This window comes from Lissotriton helveticus, chromosome 2_1, assembly GCF_964261635.1.
Source record: "Lissotriton helveticus chromosome 2_1, aLisHel1.1, whole genome shotgun sequence".
Classification (NCBI taxonomy): domain Eukaryota; kingdom Metazoa; phylum Chordata; class Amphibia; order Caudata; family Salamandridae; genus Lissotriton; species Lissotriton helveticus.
The window spans coordinates 93,970,432-93,994,157 of record NC_136059.1 but is presented as its reverse complement, the minus strand read 5'-3'; the positions used below and the strand labels follow the sequence as shown (position 1 = coordinate 93,994,157).

The window sequence follows — 23,726 nt, the reverse complement described above, 5'->3', positions numbered from 1 at the left end:
GCTAGAACGATAGCACAGACTTACTTTTCCATGCAACTTATACACAACAGGAAGATGCATGCACGAATAGAATGTTATATTTAGTCTTGTAATCCCATAAATGCATTGAGGCGCGATGCATTGGTTAGTAGTGCTGACGCTCTGTAGTGTTATCCTAACCTTCCCTGATATCGTAGCAGAGGCTCCCAGTACTGGAGCAAGGTGCTTGTAACAAAAGTACTGAGTCGTCAGCCTGGGACATGGCTTTCTTATTTAAAGAGAAAGGAATGATTTAAGATCACAATCTTCAGGTCTGCTGGCGAACTCGCGGATGGCGTTTAGTAGACTCAAAGGGAGTGTGGCCTGTAGTGCATTATTAGTTGCAGAACTAGATTGTACATTTTCATTTTGTAGACCGTTTACCAACTGAGAAGCAAGTTGTGTAGTCTCATGCTCTCCCAGTCATTGTGACAAGACATGGATATAAAATCATACACGTACTACTGGTAGAGTCTGTTTCTTAAGCCACTGGGAGAAGGGAAAGAAAGTTTAGAGGAGGGAGATGAAATTGTAGAAGGGGACGTTCTATTGAAGTTGTCAATAACTAGCTCACTGAATCACCCTCAAGGCCCTGAACTGTGACTGATCCACGGCTTTTAACAATAAAAAACACGCAGCAGGGATCGGTACCATGGCTGTCCACTCTCACGGTTCTAGTTCTTGGGAAGAGTCTGGCCAGCTTTGATATCACAAATTGAGCTGGAAGGATGACCCTGTCTGGCATCCCTTACCCAGCCCGAGGCCAGTACCTTGCAGCACTACACACCATACTTGAAGGGCCTGAGGCAGGAGGCATTGGGAGGGTTAGCTTTCGAAACGAGAATGATGACCCTGCCAGGGCATAGCTGCTCCCATGTGGATCACCAGTGATTACTAGGCAGTGTTGGAGAGATTCTGAGTTTGTATTCACTGTTAATCATTGGGTTGACGAGCTGGTTGCGAGCGACTGCCAGCGCCTTTAAATGTTTCGAAGATTGATAAAGGAAATGACTGTCACGAATATTTGTTAATACATTTACATAAAACTTACCACACAGCTCGTGCGAGCTAGAAGACTAGTTGTAATCCCGCACGGTGCTGGGGATGGTACGCAGGGAAAGCATTGTTAATTCAAGGGCTTCGGACACTTGTAGTGAACAAATGCGTGGCACAAAGATGTTTACTGACTGTTGTTGTTTGCGTAGAAAAACTGGTGAGGACGGAAGTTTGTCACGTTCTCTGACGGCTTCATGGGCTGTGTTCTCGGGTTAAGAAAAAACGGAACAGAAAGAGCAACCTAAAAATTTGCACTTCCGCAGATTCTCTTGTAGATCTGCATAACATACCATGGGCCAGTGGCCCAGTGCGAGATGTGCCGCCTTGTGCTGCCCCGGCTGTGGAAGGACATTCACAGCTCCATTATTCACACTAACCCTAGCCACAAGGGGCCTGGGGCGACAGGCACCCCATAGTAAGCCTTGGCCCCCGCAAATGGAGGAGCAGCAGGCAGGGCTGGCAGATCAAGACAAGAAATAGCTTTCCAAAACAAAAGCTCCGCTCACATTAAGGCTTTCTTCACCCATGAATATGTTCAGCGTGCAAGTCAAAACTAAAGGCCTGCGCTGCATCGCGAAGACAACTTCAAACCCATCCCTTCGTTTTCAAATAAGACAGACTGCACCTGCATGGTCGTCCACAAAACTAGGTGTAGATGCACCAACATTTCGTGCAGTGCAGCTCAGCAACCAAATGTGCTGGGCTGCATTTCTTGAAAGGAAGAGTGCAGAACAGCGCTCCCCCTTCGCTAGTGCTCTACCAGCCTTGTGCCAACACAAACAAGTTGTGCGGTTTTCTTTTTGGACAGTTTGACTTTTCTGCTGACAATGCCCCTGCTAAGGTCCGTATTATTAGTCTTCCAACCTGCCCACCTTGGTTGCCCACTAGACTCAAATCCCGGGCCTAGAGCATACGTTAAGCCTGTTCCCTTGCTACAAGACCGAAAACTGTCCGGATCACATACCGTTTGAGGTCCCTCATTAGTCTTCTCCGTGCCGGCGTAGACATTGCTGCACGATGAAGTAAAATAAAATAACTCTTCTTCAAACTTTCCCTAATGCAGAAATGACCAGTACACCCCCTTTAAGAACCCGGAGTACAAACAACCCTGGGATGACGCGCAGCGACACCAAAGCCAAGGGAGGCAGAACATTCGGCAGGGTGACATCGCAGGGTGGAACTACAAAGTTTAGCTCGACCATCACTGGAAAAAATAGCTCGCAGTTCCGCAAGATTGCAAACTTACTATCACCACTGAATGATTTATTTAGCGGGAGGGGGGCTGGAAGAAAGACGGACAGCGGGAGGGGGGTGGGAAAAAGAATACAACAGCACAACGGCCGACCTAATCAGCGGGAGGAGGGCGGGAACAAACACGGACACCGGGAGGGGGCGGGAAAAAGACCACGGCAGGGAAAGAATACAACGGCCGACCTAATCAGCGGGAGGAGGGCGGAAACAGAGACGGACAGCGGGAGGGGGGCGCCATCACCGGAAAAAAAATGCTCGCAGTTCCGCAAGATTGCAAACTTACTATCACCACGGAATGATTTATTTAGCGGGAGGGGGGCTGGAAGAAAGACTGACAGCGGGAGGGGGGTGGGAAAAAGAATACAACAGCACAACGGCCGACCTAATCAGCGGGAGGAGGGCGGGAACAAACACTGACAGCGGGAGGGGGGCGGATAAAAAGACAGCGGGAAACGAGGACAACAAGCCTACCTCATCTTAAGGAGCCGTAAAATGGCAGCTGGAAGCTTTCGAATTTTTCGGAATCGAGGGCGTGGTTTTGTGGTTCTGAGTGACGGACGACGTCACTGTCTAAAGAACAGCAAAACTTACGCCCCCAAATCCGAAAAAGACGGAGCCTATTTGGAGGGACGGCTCTCTCCTCCAATGGCTGGCCTCCGTTTAGGAAGCCAGCCAATGGAGGGAGAGCCAAAAAGAGGGAGGGATAAAGCAGCCCTCTTACTAACAATAAATCTCGGACTTCCGGTCTGCCGACCGGATATTACAGAGACCTAAAAATGAACAGTCTGTCAGTCACAGATTCGACTGGCTAGAGCATGGGTCTTCAATCTATGGGGTGCGACCCCCAGGGGGGGCGTGGAGTCATTGGAAGGGGGTCGCGCATTCACCCGCCTCCCTGCTGCCTCGAATCCAAAACGTTTACGTTTCGTTTTGGATTCGAAATAATTACATCTCTGGAGCCTCTCTGATTGCAAGACAGGGCCAAATAAGCCAATCAAAATGTGGCTACGTCATCAATGCCTGTCCTCCAATCAGAGAGACTGCAGCATGCACATCAGGAAATGCCCACGAACTTTGTCCATAAAGATGGACCAGCGCCTTCATCCTAAACTAAGCACATGTGACTCAACGATGAATGGTTCCTCCGCATATATGCTGTGTCATTGTGGTATTGAATACCAATGTGTGCCAAAACTGTTCTCTCGTGGCATCATTTTCCATGACTGGTCTATAAGTTTACAACAAGGGGTGGTGAGGGACAGAGTCTCTGAATTAAGCAGAGTACTCTCACCCAGTCAAAAGATCAGGGCTAGATCCAACACCGTTTTTTAGCTCATTGCACCATCCCAGTTTCAGAACCTGGCTGTATGCAAATTAGTCTGTTCCTGTCCCAGTGCATGATGGGAACAGGGCAAACCAAACTACAAAAGCCAATTCTTACACTGGGAAGGAAACAAGCTTCCGGGGACCGGTTTCTGGCATTACAGCCGTCTTCGGCCCGGCTTGCTTGAATCCTGATGGTGCAATGAGCAAGGGACTCATGTCTGAGTATACCCTTCCTCGCCGACTGCCTGTGTGATCTTGAATGATCCAGTTTACCTGTCTGTTAGATTACCAGCCTCTGGGTACAATGAACTTGACCCACAAAAAAGAAACAACTGGTGTCTTTTGGCTTCCATCTCTAGACGAGTGTGTTTTGCTACCTTTCACAACCTCTCTTCTGACCCTCACCCTGTGAAGAACCACAGTCACCCACAAACCTTTTATTTGCTAAACACTGTTTAATACTATTTCCCCACCTTAAAATGAGTTGCGGTGGTAATTGGGGGGCGCTTTTTGTTGTCGATGATGATGAGTACAAAGTTCTAGAATGTTTTGTCAGAGGTGGTCCTTATGACTAACATTTATTGACAGGGGGGGTCTTCGGCATCAAACATTTTGAAGACCTCTGCGCTAGAGTGTCCGGTAACACGGGTGAATGGAACAAGCTCCTCGAATGTCGGCAGGGCTCGCATTTACACACTAATGCATTACTTACATTTTGGTTACTTCTGGACACTCACTAGCATCACGGTGGTTCCATTTAACTGTCTGCTACCTCACATTTCCGTTACATTTCTGTAAGCTGCATCTACTCACTGTTTTATTCCCGGACGACACCGACTGCTACCTCACATATTGGATATTTGTCCACTCACTAGTGTCCCATTTATTCTATGTAACCTACGGTTGACATTTGTTTTTGCACACATGTATTACTATTTTGCCCCTCGGATTCAGTAATTCATTAGTAGCTTAGCCCTATTTTTATATTGTATATGCGGTAAGCTACACCTATCTCACCTTCATCCCTATCATTCACCTTTCATTGTTCGCTACCTCATTCACTTATTTGTTGGTTCTTCGTTATAAGCTACTTCACGATGTTGCACTGATTATTACTACCTCATTCACTCGTTTAGTCACGTAAGCTGCACCCAGCCACTTTCTACACCTAGACTACACTGCTGTTACCTAGTACATTCTGATGTGTAAAGTTTGATTCCACCTATCCAATGCACCTCCTGACCTGACTTTATCCACTCTCCAACAAATCAAAGAGGATATTCGACAAATCAAAAAAGATGTCCACGCAATCAAAGACCTTCTCTCATCACAGCCCAGACTACCTCCCATCATCCCTCTGCCCTACAAACGACGCTCTACACACCCTCGCCTCCAACGACACCAGCGCTGGACGACTATCCCGGTTCGCAATAACTCCCAACGCCCCCGTCGTGTCCTCAACACATTGTCGGACCGCGACCTATGCTCTCTCCTACGCTCTTATGGCCCAGGCCCGGTAAAACACATATCCTACTCACACATCCCCATACCCACAATTATTACAAACCCTCTGAGGCTCCCAACTCTCAACAACAGAGGTTCCGTCCCTAACAACCTCAGAAAAGTTCCCCTCACTCTAGAAAGCTCGACTACCCTTCTCTCTCCCAAACTCAAATGCATCCTACTCAACTGCAGATCGGCCCAGAGACACTCCTCCGACATCGCTGATCTCGTCTCAGCGAGGGATCTGGACCTAGCCATTCTAACAGAAACTTGGCTTATTGAAGCCTCTACCCCGATTATGGACATACTAGTCCCCCCCAACTATCACATCATTAGGCTAGACAGGTCTTCAGACAAGACGGGCGGGGGAATTGCATGCGTTTTTAGGAGCAACCCCTCCGTTACTAAAGTCACCTCCCCCTCCCTCTCCTCTTGTGAACTCCTCTGCCTCGACATCACCAGCGAGGGCAAACAAGTTTGTGCTTTACATCTCATCTATCACCCGCCTGGTGACAATCTCATATTCACCCAACAACTCATGGACATGATCACTTCCAATGCCGGCCGGCAGACCACCCAAGTCTACCTGGGTGACTTCAATCTCCACTGGAACGATCAGAAAGACACAGTGGTGAATAGTCTCAAAACTTTCCTTAATGCGCTTGACCTCACCCAATTATGCGACAGCCCAACACACGACAAAGGCTCGATACTTGATCTCATCATTGCCAAAGAGAATTCTACACAACTGGAGGCGATTCTACCCTGCGACTGGTCAGATCACCACATTATCACCTTCTTTATCAATGAAAAAGTTAAACCTAACGCGGCTCAACCAATCAAATCCAAAGCATGGAAAAGGGACATGAAGAATCTTAACCCTTCTACCCTGCCTCCCCACCTCGGCAATCTCCTCCTTCCCCCTTCTGGTGCCCCGGATGTTCAATCACTGACTGACCATTACCTTGAATCTATGAATACAATAGTCAATGAAGTCGCCCCACTGCAACTGAAGAGAGTCTCCACCAAAACTTCTAACCCCTGGTATGATGATAGACTCAATGACGACAGGCGTACTATGCGATTGGCAGAGCGCACCTGGAGATCGGACCCTTCAGCACTGCACCTCAAAAGGCTTAAAAACAAGAGAAATGCCTACTTCAGGAAAATAAAGCGCACAAAGATGGACTTCTTCAGCCGCCAGTTGGACCAAGCAAAAAACAGGCCAAGAAAACTGTTCGAACTAATCAAGACCCAAACAAAGACACAACCCTTACAATCAAACAGCACAACAAGCGACACCCCACACTGTGAAGCCTTCTCTGCTTTCTTTAAGCTAAAGACAGACAACATAAGAAATGACCTCATCATGGATGTAAGCCGATTCCCCAACCACACCAGAATGGCTAACACTCAACCTAAAAACAAGGCATCTTGGCTGTACTTCGATAGAAACAATACACAAACTGCTCTGCACCTTGAAGCCCTCTAATCACCTCACAGACCCTCTACCTGCTAATGCTGTAAAAGACTTCATCCCCTTGCTCCTCCCTCTCTGGACCAAAATTGTCAACCGCTCCCTGCAACAAGGCCTCATTCCAGACTCCCTCAAGGTGGGGCAAGTCACACCTATACTCAAGAAACCTACAGCAGATCCGTCTGACCTAAACAATTACCGGCCCATCACCAATATCCCCACCCTGGCCAAACTGCTGGAGAAATGTGTCCAACTCCAACTAACAAAACACATTGACCAATTTGACCTCCTCAACTCTCATCAATCAGGCTTCTGAGCGAAACATAGCACGGAATCAGCTATGACACCCATAATTGATGACGCCCTCCAAATTCTTGATCGCAATGAGTCCTGCCTCCTCATCCTTCTTGACCTCTCGTCAGCATTTGACACGGTCAAACATGAGAACTTGCTGGAGTTGCTAAGCACTAGAATGGGTCTATCGGGAACTGTTCTCAAATGGTTTTCGTCCTTCCTTCACAATCGGTCTCAGAAGTTCAAGATCGACAATGTGCTATCTTCACCTGTGCCTGCAGATCTAGGTGTTCCACAAGGATCCTCCCTCTCCCCCACATTGTTCAACCTCGTCATGGAACCGCTCGCCACCTTGCTCCAAGCTTCCAATGTTCAATTCCATATGTACGCCGACGACACACAACTGTACCTAAAGCTTCAATCCCCGGAAGATATCAAACATCTGAATTCCACGCTTATCAACACTCAATCTTGGCTAGCCGATAACCACCTCAAACTAAATGCTCTGAAAACTGAGTTCCTACTCATCTCACCCCCGGCGAAAATTTCCCCCACCCAAACATGGCTCAACAACCTAACAGCACTCGATGTCCAACCCACCATCGTGGACTCAGCGAAATCCCTAGGCATCACACTGGACGCCAAGCTCAACATGCAGCAGCACGTCAGCAAAGCCACAAAAGCAGCTAATTTCCAAATCAACACACTGAGGAAAATTAAACCCTTCCTCCCTGCTGAAGACTTCCAAACTGCTGTACAAGCGTTAGTCATCCCTCGAATAGACTACGGAATTGTGGCCCTCAGCGGACTCCCGCTATCCACAACAGCACCCTTAAGAGCCTCCCTGAACGCTGCCGCGAGACTCATTACTGGCTCAAGAAAACATTCGCATATATCCCCAGACTTAAAGTCCCTAAAATGGCTGCCTATTGAAGCCAGAATACAGCTAAAAATTGCAGTTATGACTCACGCGGCCGTGCACCACAATGCACCCAACTACCTCGCTCAAAAGTTGTCTATATCAGCAGGTTCGAGATCCAATAGAAGCTCAAAAAATCTACTCCTGAAACCTCGTAGATTCCGGAAAGAGAAAACTTACAAGCGCTCCTTCTCAGGAATGGCACCCAGGATCTGGAATGCGCGCCCTCCTGAAACCAGGCGTATCTCCTCCACGGCACTCTTCAAGAAAGAGGTGAAAACCATCCTACTGGCCAAGATCTCCTGAACCTTATAGGTGCTGGATCAGAGACCCTGCATTGCATTGTGTCAATGCACACCTTGTCTTTTGGCATTATACCTCTACTTGATGGGGACACTACTACGCTACTTTCATACTACCGACCAATATATGATACACGTTGGGTCACTGATTCACTCTCCCGATGCCCCCACTCAGTGCTTCCTCTATACTAAAACATTGGTATAAACCTTCCAGACACCCAAGGTATACCTGAACACCTCTGTAGTGGGGTCAATGACTTGTGCTGTCTTATATTACTTCTTTACCTGATTGTATATTGATATGTTTTATGTATGCTATTATTATCCTATCATGTTAGTGACTACTACGTTGCTCCCATTACCGCTGTTCATTCCTACTGCCCCTACCCTGTCTTTGTGAAGCGCTCTGATATCTGTAAGGATCTTGTTCGCGCTATATAAAACTTTGAATAAATAAATAAAATAAAATAATGCTCCTAAGATTGGAATGGGGTCATGTGATTAATTCTTTTTAAAAAACGCGGAGCCCATGAGAACAGGTGAAAAAAACTCCGAATATTAATGGTAATATTACAAACACTTTGATATAATAATCTAGTCTTTATTTTTTCGACGCACGAACCAAGAGATGGAACCAGGCCAACTGCGGGAACTGGCACTTCCTGTGAGCAGCGTTAGTGAGCAGGAAAGCATGGCTGAAGCAAGTTACTGCTAGACTAATGCAGTTTCACAAAGGTCACAAAAAATACCAAGATGTAAAGACAGTGCTGTTTTGCAATGCCCTGGGCCAACAAAACAATCTTAAGCGATGCTCTGATCTTCTAATTTGCCAGTGAAAGAACGGATTACGTCAACCGTTCTCTGAAAGGGGTCCTATGTTTGAACGTGGAGGTAGAGGTCAGTGGTGGAAGAGTAGTACCCCTACAAGGACAGTTGGGCTTCACTTACCTGTGTTTTCAGTCCTGCACCTTTATGCCACTTATAAAGGTTATGGGGTGGGTGGGAAATGCCGCACATTTCAGGCACCTCAATGGGGTGTGGATCAGAGAACTTTACGCTAATTGTGCGTTTACGTGCTCTGGGGTTAATGGTGAGGCATAAGGGGCTACCTCGTCGGTTGAATAAACAGTGTTATCCAACATCAGTTCCAAGTGTCGGGTCATCTCTGCTTCGGTTCCATGGTCGAATACGTGGATGCCCCGTATTGGGCCTGGCACTTTCAGGCCTCTATCCGCTCCTCTGCACTGGAGAATGCACCCATAATAGAAAGGTTTATATAGTCCAGGACTTGATCAATTCTGGATAAGCCTGTCCTCCAGGCAAACTACGCTGTCCCTTTAAAGAGGAAACAGACTTTTGTGGAGCACATAAATCCACCCTCTGAGTCGGAACCGAATAGCACATCCCCACTACCTCCTGTGCCACATCTACCTCCACCCCAACCCCCTCCTCTGCCCTGTTCTCCTCCAAGGGCACCCTCCCCACCACTACCAGGGGACCCTCCACCAAAGTCCCTCAGAGTCTGGGGGGATAGTCTTAGGTCTCCCTATGATGCACCTTAGAACCCCAAACCCCACAATAACCCATGGGGTGATTATGATGTAGACCACCTGGGGGACACGGATCCGGACGTATATCCAGCTACACATTTCTCTGGCCGAAACTACTGTGTACCATGATGTGCTGCAGAGGGCAGCTACTTACCACAAAGTTGAGATGCACAAGCTGGCTGAGGAGGATACTTTTCTCTTGGAGACTCTCTCCACCACACAGAAGCCCAGGTAATACCACCCGGTGCTTAAGGGGATGCTCAAACCAGCCCCTGACATCTTCGAGGAGCCAGTCAAGGCTTGAGTCATCACGACCAGGATGGACAAAAAGTGTAAAGCTTCCGCTCGTACTCTCCTTACATTAAGGGACTACTGCCACCTGGCTCCCTAGTGGTTCATAATGCACGAGAATGTGCAAATTCACACTGCAAGCGGTGTGCCCCCCTCCAGATCGGAAGAGTAAGAAAATAGACGCAGCAGGGAAGAGGGTAGCAACCCAATCTGCTGTGTGTTGGCATATGGCATTACTCTCCCTGTAAGACCGTGCCCACTGGGACAAGATGGCGGAGTTGCTGCAACACCTCTCCGACCAGTACAAGAAGAGAGGTCAGGAGCTGGTTGCATAGGAAAAGTTATCTCCAAAACCAATATCGGTGTCCCTTGGATGCAGCAGACACTGCTGCTCTTGGCGTCCATATCAGTAGCTTTCTTTGCAGACACGCCTGACTGCGTGCCTATGGCTTTAAACCAGTGGTTCAGCAGCACCTGGTCATCTTTCCCTTTGATGGTGAGCATCTGTTCAGCGGGCAAGGTGACCAGATGCTGGAAAAAATCAGAGGTTACAGAGACGGCCAAAGCCATGGTTGCCTTGCAGATCCCCTTGTGTCGGACTTCTTTCGCCACGACATTTTCACAGCAGAGGCAAAACCACCACTTCTGAGGCATCCGCATCTGTCCCCAGGCAGCAACAACCTCAAACACCCTTTGGGATTACTACAGGGGGGGAAACGAGGTAGGGGTTGGGGGAAAGGTGTGGCCCCCAAAGGGGCCACACCTGCCAAGCAGTGGCTCAATTACCAACTCCCCAACCACTCAATACCTATAGGGGGAAGGTTGCAAGGGTGTCTTCCCAGATGGGCAGAGATGACGTCAGTGGGTTTTTGATGTCGCAGCAGAGGGGGGAACTGTCTAGAACTCATCCGAACACCATCAAATGTCCTCCGCAGACTGAAACTGACCCAGAGCATCAGCGTCAAGAGGAGATATGCACACTGCTCAGTAAAGAGCCGATAGAACCTGTGCCACGAGAACACTGGGGGGAAAGGAGTGTACTCCCTATAACTTCATTCTAAAGAAGGACTGGTCCCTTGGGCTCATCCTCAACCTCAGGCCCCTAAACTAGTACAACCTGTCTGAGCACTTCTGCAAGGTAACACTCCAAGATGTCATCCCTCTCGTTCAACATGGCAACTTCATGACTGCTCTCGACGTGAAGGACTCCTACTTTCACATCCCCATCCACCCTGCACATCGATTGTTCCTTTGGTTTGTGGTAAGTGGTCCATATTACCAGTTCAAAGTGCTGCCCTTTGGAGTGACCACAGCTCCCAGATCCCAAAGTGTTCTGCTTGGTAGCTGCTCACCTCAGAAGGAATGGCATCCATGGTTCCCTTTCCTGGACGATTGCCTGATCAAGAGTGCAACGTAGCAGCAGTGCCTAACGCACACTCAGACCACCACAGGCCTCCTCGGCAACCTAGGCTTTACCATCAATGTCGAGTCCCACCTCCAACCCCTGCAAGTACAACCCTTTTTTGGAACTATACACGACTGCTTAAAGGGAAAAGCATTCCCAGCCCAACAAGAGTCCAAGCATTCCCAGTGCTCGCTGCTTCCTCTTTTTCAACTAGATTGTCAGGTAATGGTCAGACAAGTCATGCGCCTCCTAGACAGTAGGGCCTCTTGCATCGGTATCATCCCATATGCTAGGTTACGCATGCGTCAGTTGCAGGAGTGCCTAGCAGAACAGTGGTTATGGGTGGAGGGTCAACGGGATGATGTAGTGTTGATCTGGGACCTTAGTCATTGCACTCTGCAGTAGTGGAATACCAACAACCTGTTGCAGGGGGGGCCCTTTCTGGACTCAGTTCTGCAAATAACCATTACAGAGGACGCCTCGCTCTCTGGTTGAGGAAGCGCATCTTCAAGAGTTGACCCTTTTGACGCCCGACCAACGGAGCTTTCACATCAGCCACCTGGAATTATTTGCAATTCAACTAGCACTTTAAGTGTTCTTCCCTTGGATTCAACACAAGGTGATTTTAGTCTGGACGGGCAATGTGACCACCACGATTTACCTGGGCGGCACACATTCCCTGCAGTTGTCTGCTCTAGCTCAGAGCATTTGTTGATGGGCGATATCTCACAGGGTCCGTCTACTCAGAGTAAATTCCAGGATTGGGCAACACCTTTGAAGAGCTGCTCAGCAGGATTCCTCAACTAGCCCATGAGTTGATGGGCAGTGCATTATGGATGAACTGGTCAGGGATATTTGCGTATGTTTTCCCGCTTCTCTCACTTTTACATTCATGGTTCACAGGCTTCAGCAAACGTCCCTCACTCTCATCCTAGTAGCCCCAACTTGGGGCAGGCAGCCCTGATTCACCACTCTCCGCCTGCTGTCCCTAGTGCCTCACGAGAAGCTGCTCAATCAGCCTGGATCTTCTCTCCTAGAATGAGGGCATGCTCAGACACCCCAAACAGTTCAACCTTGTGAAGTGGTCCCTGCATTCCTAGCGTTTGGGTATCTCAATCTACCTTAAGAATGTCTGTCCTTAAGGAGGCGTGTTGACCCACAAACTGAGGCTGCTACACAGCCAAATGGAAGAGTTTTGTGCACTGCTGTCTTCCTAGACAGATTGCCCCTCTTTGAATGGCAGTCAGGACATAGCTGCAGTCTGCTCCACCTTCAGAATTCAGGCCTCAAATACACCTCCAGCTATTGCTGCTTAACTTAAAAACAAACCGCAAAACTCCCTTTTCAGGCTCCTTGTCATCAAGGCTTTTATGGTGGGACCCAAACAGGTTATCCCACCTAGGGTGCATCTGGTCTGTGTGTGAACCTCAACATTGTCCTAACGCGACTTATGAGACCACCCTTTGAGTGTTTACACTATGCCTCTTACAGTTTCTGCCTCAGAAGTTTGTTTTTCTAGTACCTATCACTTCCCTAAGACATGTCACTTAGCTATAAGCTCAACCCCTGGAAGAACCCTTCTTCCACTTCTTTCAAGTCCACTGGGACAGGGTAGCCCTCAGGGCAAATACTAAGTTCCTTCCTAAGGTAGTCTCTACCTTCCATTTGAATCAAACTATAGAACTGCCAGTGTTTTTCCCACAGCCAGAGTTCATAGTGGAACAAGCTCTTCATACTCTGGAGGTCAAAAGAGCACTCATGTATTACATTGATATGACTAAAACTTTCCAAAAGCGACAACCACTTTTTGTTTCTTTCTCAATACTACTCCAAGGCTGTGCTCTCTCTAAATCCTGTATTGCATGGTGTTTAGTCAAATGTATACCAACCTTAAAGGCCATTTCCTGTCTCTCCCAGGCCACACTTCCCCTGTAAAACAAGCATTTACAATGCAATGGTCTCGTCTTTGTTAAAGTTAGAGCTATTGGCATTGCAAATTTCATTTTTTTCATTTATTGTTTTTTTCTTTAAACCGATAAATATATGGTATTGTCATTTACAATGGCAATAGGTAAGCATTAGAGAGTAGTAGAGAGTAATAACTTAATCTCTCGCAAATGCGAGACCTATTGCATTTGCACCCACACACACACACAGAGCCCCCCCACACAATCAGAGCCCCCCCCCCACACACACACACACGCACACACACACACACAGCCCCCCCCACACACACACAGCCCCCCACACACACACACAGCCCCCCCCACACACACAGAGCCCCCCACACTGGGCTCTCCCCCCGGGTGGGCTAGGTCCGGGCCTGGGAAGAGTTTTTCGGACTGTGCCGGGCTCTCTTCCTCGCCAGCAGAGCCCGGTGCGTCTCGTCCCTCCTCCCACTGCCCCTCCTCCTCTCGCTCTCCATCCATCCTCTCTCTGCCCGAGGGCTTTCCGAGACCGGCTGGAGGGGGAGGGAGTGCAGCAAGAATTAACCTGGGATGAGGGGGCGTGACATGAAAGGACAAAGGAGCCGGAAAAGAGTCACGCAAGAGACAGTGCATGTTTCCCTTCACTGCTGGGAGCCTGAAATTTGTATTGATGGGCATCAAGAAATAAGTCTAATAACAAGAACCTCCTTTTACGTCTCTCAGATAACACTTCCGGTCAGTCTCAGTCCAGGCTCGCATCCACCCCCAATCTTCTTTAGGCCGGTGCGGTCCCGCCTTCGGGTGCTTGTCGAAGCAGCGAGAAGCAGTGAGGTCCGACGGTCCGGTTGAACCTGCAGCCTGTATTAACAGCTGCCCAAGCCGGCGAATTTAGCCCCGTCCCTTTCCTGGGTCTCTTACCACAGCTCCAGACATCATTATTATTTTTATTGCTCTGTGTGACTGTCACCTTGAATTCCATCTGGAGATTCCTTACTTTTAGTTGAAAGTTGGACGTAACACTGATAACACACCCATTTCTGTGTGTAGGGGTTGTGGCACTGGATGTTGACTTTGTGCTTTCCCAGTGAAATTTAAAAGCAGTAAATAGAAGTAACTGTGTGATAAGAAAACGTCCTGGGTACAGGGTTGTTGTTATTGAAACGTGTTGATTGGGGGGCTACCCTGTCCCTATTTTTCCCCCCTAGGCTCCTGTGTGGATTAGCTGCATGATTACAGCCAGCCCCGATGTTTTGTAAAGAAGCCACGGAAGGATTAACAAATCATGGAGGTGGGCAGGGGAGTGAAATAGGCAGTAGAGTGAAATAGGCAGTAGAGCCAATGCGCGGCTAAATAATTAAATAAGCCAAGGAAGGCTTAACAAGCGCCACCATATTTCTCCGAGGCGAGGCAGAAATGCCTCGGAGAAACGCGTCACCATTTTGCGACTGGGGGACATGTTTTTCCTTCTCTCCTCTTCCCATTGGCTGGAATGTAAAATTCCAGCCAATGGGAAGAGGAGAGAAGGAACCTAAAAAACACCCCCCCGAATCCGAGCTTGAACGGAGTGATGCCCCTCTCCTCCAATGGCTGGCCTCCGTTTAGGAAGCCAGCCAATGGAGAAGAGGGGCGGGTTCAAGCCCCCATACTGAAAGACAACATTTCTCGCCAGCGAGACTGCGCAAGCGCTGCTTACGCAGGCCGATACCTAAAAAAGGGCTTCAATAGCTTTTCTAGGCAACATCCCTCTAGCTGACATCTGCAAAGCAGCTACCTGGTACACCCCCACACTTTCACTGAACATTACTTTGTGGAGGTTTTAGCCTGATAACAGGCTAGGGTTGGCCCTGCTGTCTCATGTACACTTTATCAGTCTTCTACACCATCCTAGGGCTAGCCACTGCATATGGGAGGACTGCTTTACAGTCTATGCACAGCATGTATATCCACAACCTCGTATACCACAAACAGAAAAGTTTACCCTGTAAGCATCTCTTCTTGGCATGCAGTGCTGTAGATTCACCTGCCCCCACCCTCCTCCTTGGGAGCCATGTGATGTTGCAGTCACCGTACTACTTTTTACATTTCCTGTTCTGTGCCATAGTCTTATTTCATGTATCCTTATGCTTCATTTATGTCCTCACCCTTTGGGCAGAAAAAACAATCTTTAAATGAAACTGATGCCCCTTACCAAGCATGAGTGGTGTCACTAAACCTTCAGACTCCAAATACTATTTCAACGAAAATCAACTTAACATGCCCAAGCCCAACACTAGATATCGGGAGTATGCACAGCATGTAAATCTACAGCATTGCATGCCACAAACAGATGATTACAGGGTAACGATTTCCTTATCTCTGTAACCTTTGCCAGATATAATATATTCTTATCCATTCCAATATTTGGGAATCAATTTGTCTTTTTCTGTCTCCCATATGAGCCTTGATGACCCAACGTCTGTGACAGCATAATTGCCTAATGCATGTACCATACACTCCTTCTACTCAATAATTGTCAATGGAATATTTTTTTTAGACAGACTGTTGAGAAAGAGTCATCAACTTGTGATCTTTGTGGCTGGTCAGAGGCTACCAGTTCTTCCTTGTCCAACTATAACACCTGTGCATATCAAAGGCCCACAGTTATTCCAACCTTGGAATTGAGTTATCTTTTTACCTTACAAAACTATTTTTATCATCGCCATCTTGAAAAGACTTTCCTGGACACTACTAGCTTGCCTGCCGGAAACATCCTAAGGAAGTCATATGCTCGTCTTCTCAGAGTACACCTTATTTCTCTTCCCTGCACGTGGTCAACCTAGATAAACTATTGGGGCATCCATATGTTACTCAGTCATCTAGGCCCTTATTACTATGCTGCTATATTAGGCTTAACCCATAGAAATCATGAGTGGCTTGTCCTGTTTAGGAGAAACACTTTTCAAGCCCTAGTTTTATTTTCATTGTTAAAACATGATAGACTGTAGTTTCATGTACTTCACTGAAGATGCATAAGTACCAATCACAAATCAGTAAAAACAAAGGGACAGTGGAATGATGTAATTCTCAGAATGTCTTTATTAGACTTATACCTTCCACACAGCAGAATATAAACGTAAAGGTATATTACTCTCTGACATGACGCTAATTAAACTTTTGTATAATTTTGTGGTTTTGTTAAGACTCTTGAGGCAGTGAAATCTTGTTCCTCTATCGAAAGGTGATACAGCAGAAAGAGGGAAGAGTAAACAGGATGACTGGACTGATGCTATATGTTGAAAGTGAAAGCAGAATTATGTGAAGTAGGGATTTTACCTATTTATCTTGAATGCTGAGATACCGCAGAATGAGGTATAGACTGTTATCAAGCTGAACGTCTGGACAGAGGCGGGGTGAGGGGGGATACTGCTTAACAACCAAATAGACTGCTGTCAAAGGCACTCCTATCAAGCATTGTTAGTTTTGAAGATAATAGCGGCCACTTACATGCTACATTTCTACCTTGCCCAACACTCATAGAAATTGAGTAGTGGTGGTATTTGGCCTTTAGTGTAAATGTGCACTCACACCTGAGGAGTTTAATTGTAACTTCTAATCACTGTGATGAATTGCAGAAAGAGGGTTTAGCCAGTTCCATTGGTGGCTTAGGGACATATTGGACCATCAGATTATTCAGCGTTACAAGGACTTTTCCAGTCCTGGACAGTTCTTTTACAAATCTTTATCATCTGTATTAGTTGAATTCGTTCAGTTCCATTGAACAAAGACTACAACTAGCTGTACGGACTGATTTTAAATGTAAGTTCAGAATTGTAAAACTGGTGTCTTGGTGACAGATTCATCTAAGAACTGTAAGTACAAACAAGACCTCTAACCATAGGGTTGTTACTGTGAGACGAATATATGCATATGAATGATATGTTAGATGCATAAATTTTTAGAAAATCCTGTTGCGAAACATGCAATTATTGGTCCTAGAAGAAAGATGATTTGAGGTCTTGCTCAATTTTTATTTACTTAAATGCAGTATGTAGATTCTTAGTTTTAAGGAATTTTATCTTATGGAAACAACCGTAAAACGCTTTCTGGTGAGACCATTATGAAATATTTCACTGCTGATAAGCTTTGATATCTTTGAAAAGCGCATCTGCCTGTGGAGATCAAGCAAGCTGTCTGTTTTCATGTTTTGGGGGAAGTGTGGGAGAAGATGTTTTAAATTGGTATTGTGAGATTAATATGTTTTTTTTCTCTCTTGCTTTGACTTTGTCTCCTTCCTCTAGCTGGTTGGGACCGATAAGTGCTTGTCAACTATCAATGAAATGGTCACGGAGGCAAAAGAGCAGGCTGGCCTGGACCCTCACATTCCCCTTAAATCACTGGTGAGAAAATTGTTCAGTGCTTCTCGCTTTCCTTTTCAAGTTCTTATTAGATAGACTCTGACTTTCACAGAGTGGTAAAGTGTGCAAGGGTACAGACATTCCCTCTTGTGAAGAATAAGCACAGACAAATCTCATACGGATTTTAATTGGAATTAAAAAAGACAAAACATTCATAATCAAAAGATGAGTGATATGTACTTCCAAAGACTTACAAATGTCTGAGACTTTTGAAAAAGGGTTAAAAATGTGAATATGTATCACCCTCCCTGTGGAAAACTAGTATTAGAGAGACTAGGAAGTGAGGGAGTAAAGGGAATTCACTAAGAAGAGACTGTGAACTTAATCCACTTGAGTACGTTTCTTGAATTGAGCTAGTTGTGTAAAGTCATTTTTTTGTCTAATATTCATGTTGTTTCAACACATTTACACTTTTTGAGATGTTAGGATACTTGCGAAGAGCATGAAAATCACCTCAACGAATACCTCAACAACCACCCACTGTTTACTGGAGTTTTGCAATCCTCCCTGAACCTGACCCTCTTTAAGGCGTACATAATCCCTCTAACCAGAATCATTCGCCCTCACGATATCAACGTCCTCTCCTGCGCCGATGACATACAATTCATTCTCTTCCTCACAGACAAAACACCCAGTACCATGATCAAGTTCAATGCCTGCCCGAATAAAATCACCCACTGGATGAAGACCAACTGTCTAAAGCTGAACAGCAACAAGACCGAAATTGTGATCCTCAGGAAGAGCACATCCTCTACCTGATGGCCACCAGAGCTTGGACTGACACCCACCCCCACCACCCACTTCAAGAACCTCAGGATCAACAGCAAACTCGACATAATAGCCCAAGTCAATGCCGTCACCGCCTCGTGCTTCTATACCCTGTAGATGTTGAGGAAGATTACCAAATGGCTCCCAATCCGCATCTGTAAAACCATCATGTACCTCCTTGTCACAAGCAAGCTGGAATATGAGAACACCCTCTATGCCGAGATCAACAAAAACTTCTCAGAAGGTTGGAGAACATTCAGAACTCAGCGGCCAGAATCTCTCTCGCTCTCTCTCCCACGCCGCACTCGCGTCACGCCTCACCTGAAGGAGCTCCACTGGCTCCCCATTCACATACAAGCACAATTCAAACTCCTCACCCACACTTTCAAGGCACTTCATAACACTGGACTAGCATACCTCAACAATTGCATCTGCTTTCACAAACCTCCCAGACACCTCCCCTTCTCAGAACTACTACTTGCACAAATTCCGCGCATGTGGAAAACCAGATCTGGTGGGGAGCCTTCTCCTGCAGCTCTACCAAAGCATGGAATGACCTAACCTGCCTTTACACATAAGAGCATGGCCCTCACTTCATGAATTCTGTAAAAAGCTGAAGACCTGGCTTTTCGAGTAGTCCCACTAGGCCCTAGTTGTGCCTAGACTCAAACCTGCTCAGCTCCAGGATACACTCCTGGGTGATAGTGCGCTCTAGAGATCTGCATAACATATCATAACATTTGACCAGGGCCACTGTGGGGTAGTGAGGAAGTTGAGTTTAGAAAACATAATTGTTTTACCTTAAATGCAGCAACACAGCCACTAGATCACCCCTCCTCCATTGTTGCAGCCCTTTTGACAGGGCTCTGACATCTAATAGATTTCTATGATGAAATTCACATTTTTTTGTGTTGGTATCCCGATTTAGAATCTGAAACTAGGTGATTCGTTCCAGCCTCAGAATAACCCCTTCCAAATAACAGTGATTTTCCAAATTGCCCTTCCCAAATACCATGCTGTTTTTTCTTTGTTTTATTAAGAGTTACAGAGGAGACATCTTGAATTGACCACTACTGCATACACAATGACAATTAAGATAAATAAAATACACTCAATTAAGCCATTAACCCACCTTTCCTTAGACAAATGAGCAACCAAATCTGTAGGAGCGTCATGGCATTGCTCCTGGAAAATTAAACAACATGCAATCATGCACTTTCATGAGCCTCCAGGCACACCATCCACCACCAGAAGATCCTTTGAGAGCTGCTTCAAGTGAGATATGCCAGGGACATGTGCAGGCCTTTGGTATCCATATCTAGAATATGAATATGTCTTTGTTCCTCAGCAGTGAGTGATCGAACAAAGCTGAGGGAAGAAATATAAGCTTGCCATGATGAGCCAAGGGCCACCTGTAGATGCAGGTTGAAGCTGACTTATTATGGAAGTAATGGAAACCAGGAATGAGCCAGTCTGCTTGACTGTGGTTGCCTGTTTTAGTGCTGTGGTCAAGAGAAGAGGTCACTCTGGTTGTCGGAACTTGGGAGGACTAGTCGCGCATTGGTTAGCAGCTCTCAAGTCTCTGCAGTGTTATCAGGATGAGAAAGGCAGTGAGTGACTGGCTTCAGCAGTGTGCTTGTAACTTTCTCTGTTGATCAGAGATTACTTAGTTCTCTGTGCTTCGAGTGTCTTGGGTCAAACTAAGAACATGTTTCTGATCTGGGCATTTGGTAAGTTAAAAACCCTCTTACCAGCAAAAAGAGTTGGCCTGAAGTGCTTTTGTCCTGGGAAGTTCAACACAAAGCTTTCCTGCGCCATTCATTTTACATGAATCCAAACCAGATGTGTACACTGGGCTATAAAATGATCTCAGGTCAAAGGGGGAAAAGATGCATATAGGGACATGCAAGAAAGATGCTCGGAGTACCACTAAAACACATTGGGGCATCCTAAAACCTCAGGGGCTATATTTCTAAATGGGGTATCCAGGTGCTCATGTATTCAAGTACTGCTCACATATTTAGATTTAGGATATTGAGGGGCCCAGTCGTAACAGGCAGATGGATTTATACAGGGGGTGCCAGTAGGCAGTTGCCCTAATACAGTACATGCTAAAAGACTGTACCTCATGTGTATAGCTCAGCTGAGAGCTGCCATTAGGCTTGTCCTGTTGTAAAGAAAAAAAGAGAGAAAAAGACTTGTCATCAATCAAGTCAATAGGGGAGAGGATGTGGCCTAACAGCTAGGGCGGTCAATCTCAAATCTGGGGAACCGGGTTCAAGTCTCTGCAATGATGCTCAACATCCTATGATTCTGGGAAAATCACTTAATCTCCCAGTGAATGTGTCCTTGTGTAACGCAACTGGTGCTCATGTAAAAGCACTCTGACACCTGATACCTTCAGGTCAAGTTTGCGCTATATAAAACTACGAAAAAATAAAATGAAACGTCAATCATCTGTAAATCGCAGCACTGCCACCCCTAGGGGTATCTGGGCACTGTGAGTGCGACATCTCAATAAAAAAACAGGTCTTAAGTTGCTTTCTGAAGTGCGCCAGGGATGGTGCCATAGTCTGTTCATAGGGATATCTATTGGCAAAAAAATATTATGGGTGGAGTGATTGTATTAATCTCGCCAACTGGAGTTACTTGGTTCACATTCCAGTCCATTGTGTTTTTCACCCACTATGCAACTCTAGACTGAGACCAGCCATGTGCAAAGCAGTCTTGGTCCTTCTCAAGTAGGACCTGTCAAGACCAAAAAGACAGACAAAGTGTCCTCCAGATGGGAACAGAAGCAAAACCAGATTAGAGAATTTTTTGTCATGGGATGCAAACAATAGGCTAACAAAGCAATTTGAGATGATTGTCTTTTATGGCCGTCAGCCTCTTGAAGGGTATTAACTTTTCAGATCCAGATTACTTGGCTGAGAGTTTTAAGCTGCTCTTGCCAATGTCTTCTGCTAGACGAATGAGTGATTATAAACTTTAATATAGCGCACACCTCAGAGTGAACATGCAGTGTTCTATTGTCATTGAAATGAGGTGAAAACGCTTCCAGTGGTTCCTGCAACCAGTGCAAACCCAAAACATACCCTTTTAGAGTATACATTCTTGTGGGAGCCACTACTATCCAATATCCGCTAGAGCCACTCCAGGTGAAGATAATGCACCCTTTAATGTGGAGCGCAAGCTAGGAAGTTAGAAAAGAGTTGCCCAGAGATTATGCCCATTTGTTGTCTTGTACCCTGTAGTCCCCAGGCTATAGTCCACCATTAATCCGGCGGTGCCGAGGCATATATTCAGACTGTCCTAGGTAGTGTTTGCTCCTCTGAAAGAACAAACCCCATAGATTCTTCTCCTTCACCACCGAAGGCCCATGAGGAAGTTCCTTCATCCAGGCTTCCTAAACCTGTGCCGGATAACTGGAAGTTTTCAGTGAGGATGGATTGGGAATTATCTGACCTCTGTCACTCAAGAGATTTCTGAACTCCAAGAGTGGCATCCTTGGGACGCTTCTGCTGTCAGACCTCCTAGTGGTCTTGGGTGGATTGCTTTCAGCACCATGCTCCAGGCACCCAGCCTCTTGTCCCTGGGCTGGACTAGCGCTATGGCATTCAGGTTATGGTATGCAGGTTAGGAGCCTCTGATTTCTGACAGTTTTGTCAAATATATCTCTGTTAAGCCTATCCGTGTCAAGTAACTGTTAAACCTGGCAGGCTGCAGAGGTCTTGTGCCTTGATTCCTGCAGACGGCTCTGACTTCTCCTCCTGACAGGTAGGCTACTTGAAGTGGCAAAGGAAGATCTGATGCCTTACTGGCCATAAAGTCAGAGGCCTGTAAATCTCTGGGAGCAAGCTTTCTCTGAGGATTTTGTGACTTCTTTTCCATGGTGTCTGCTCTGATAGCAGCCTGTGCTCTCATAGCCTTCACCAGATGCCAGCCTCCAAGTTCATAGCAGGCAGTCCAAGCTGTCTTACCACTTACGTTTAGCTCCACATTGTCAACCAGGTGCTTGAAACGCTTATAAGCTTTTTGGTTACCTGTCAGTAGAATCCATAGTACAGACAAGGTTACCCTGTTTTCCTTGAAACCTGGGCAGTATTGACACAAATAAAACAGTCTTCCAAAAAGCGGGTGCTTTTTAGTGTTGTTTGAAGGACTGCATAGTTAATAAACAAGTTGTATGTCAAAATAAATTCTGGGAAAGCAAAATGTCTGGATTGCTTTCAAACGTGACCTATTTCAAAATCATGTGGAACCCTATTTTTTTTTGTAGTAGACTATAGATTGCCCTAGACGGGCTCACTGCGAAGACTTCAATGAAAGGCTTTATGCACCAGCGCCCTGCACACCAGTGCACTTGGTAATATCTACCCGGACAGATTTTAGATGGGTCTAGCTGTTGGAAAGGATTTCAGATTTGCTAAGCTTCTTTCTCATTCCAGTCAAGACCAGTTACTAACACAACTTCAGAGCATCCTCCTCTAAACTGAACAGTAACCTACCCAGCGATGTAGAAGTAATGTTTAAGTGGCCGCCCCTATAATTAAGCTGACATCAGTGCTGATAAAGAAGCCTAACTTTGATCCCCACTGTCATCTGCACTCCACAAGTTCCATTTTGTCCACCTTGTTTAAAAGCTTGAAGGACTTGCATGTGTGCATCCAATCTTTCTGATGACACACAAGTGTGTATCAGTCACAAGACTACGCTCCTACAACCTATCCACAAAAGCTTTCAAAAGAGAAGTAACAATATGGATGTGTGACAGCTTCCTGCAGCTTTAGAACTCCAATACCAAGCTTGTTCTCTTTGATCCTATTGGATGCTCCAATCTGTTGTCCCTCCCTGTTCCTGAGATTCTTAGTCACATTTTGCCAGACTCTGTGATAAAACAAAAATTTACATGTTTACTTTGAAACCGAAGCGAGTTGCCAGACTGGATCTGTCATTGGGAATTACTTTCACCATCTTATGGAGTTAAGCGCTATGTTCCTTTTTCAGTCCACAGAAGGTACTGGTTGTAGGGACAGAAGCAAATGCCCGACTGGCCTGTTGGAATAGCTTCCTGTTTCAGCTTTCTTGTCCAATTCAATTTTTTCAGCAGGTTCAGCATGCATATGTTTACATTATATCGGACTTAGGGCAAAAGCGGCGCGTGTCTCAGCTCCCTGAAAATAATTACTTTGCTTATCGTTCCAGGGCATAATTTCTTTTAAACTTAGCTCTTCAATGTTCTAA

The 23,726-nt window shown here is 46.3% G+C and overlaps 1 protein-coding gene across 1 annotated transcript in view; it reads left to right on the top strand.

Moving 5' to 3' along the window:
* The window catches only part of NAGK (N-acetylglucosamine kinase), a 261,040-nt gene that overhangs the window by 60,569 nt on the left and 176,745 nt on the right, over positions 1 to 23,726 (top strand). The window contains exon 3 of the mRNA XM_078674531.1: positions 17,598 to 17,696. Within this exon, the coding sequence (XP_078530657.1) occupies positions 17,598 to 17,696 (99 nt within the window). The remainder of the gene's footprint in view (positions 1 to 17,597; positions 17,697 to 23,726) is intronic.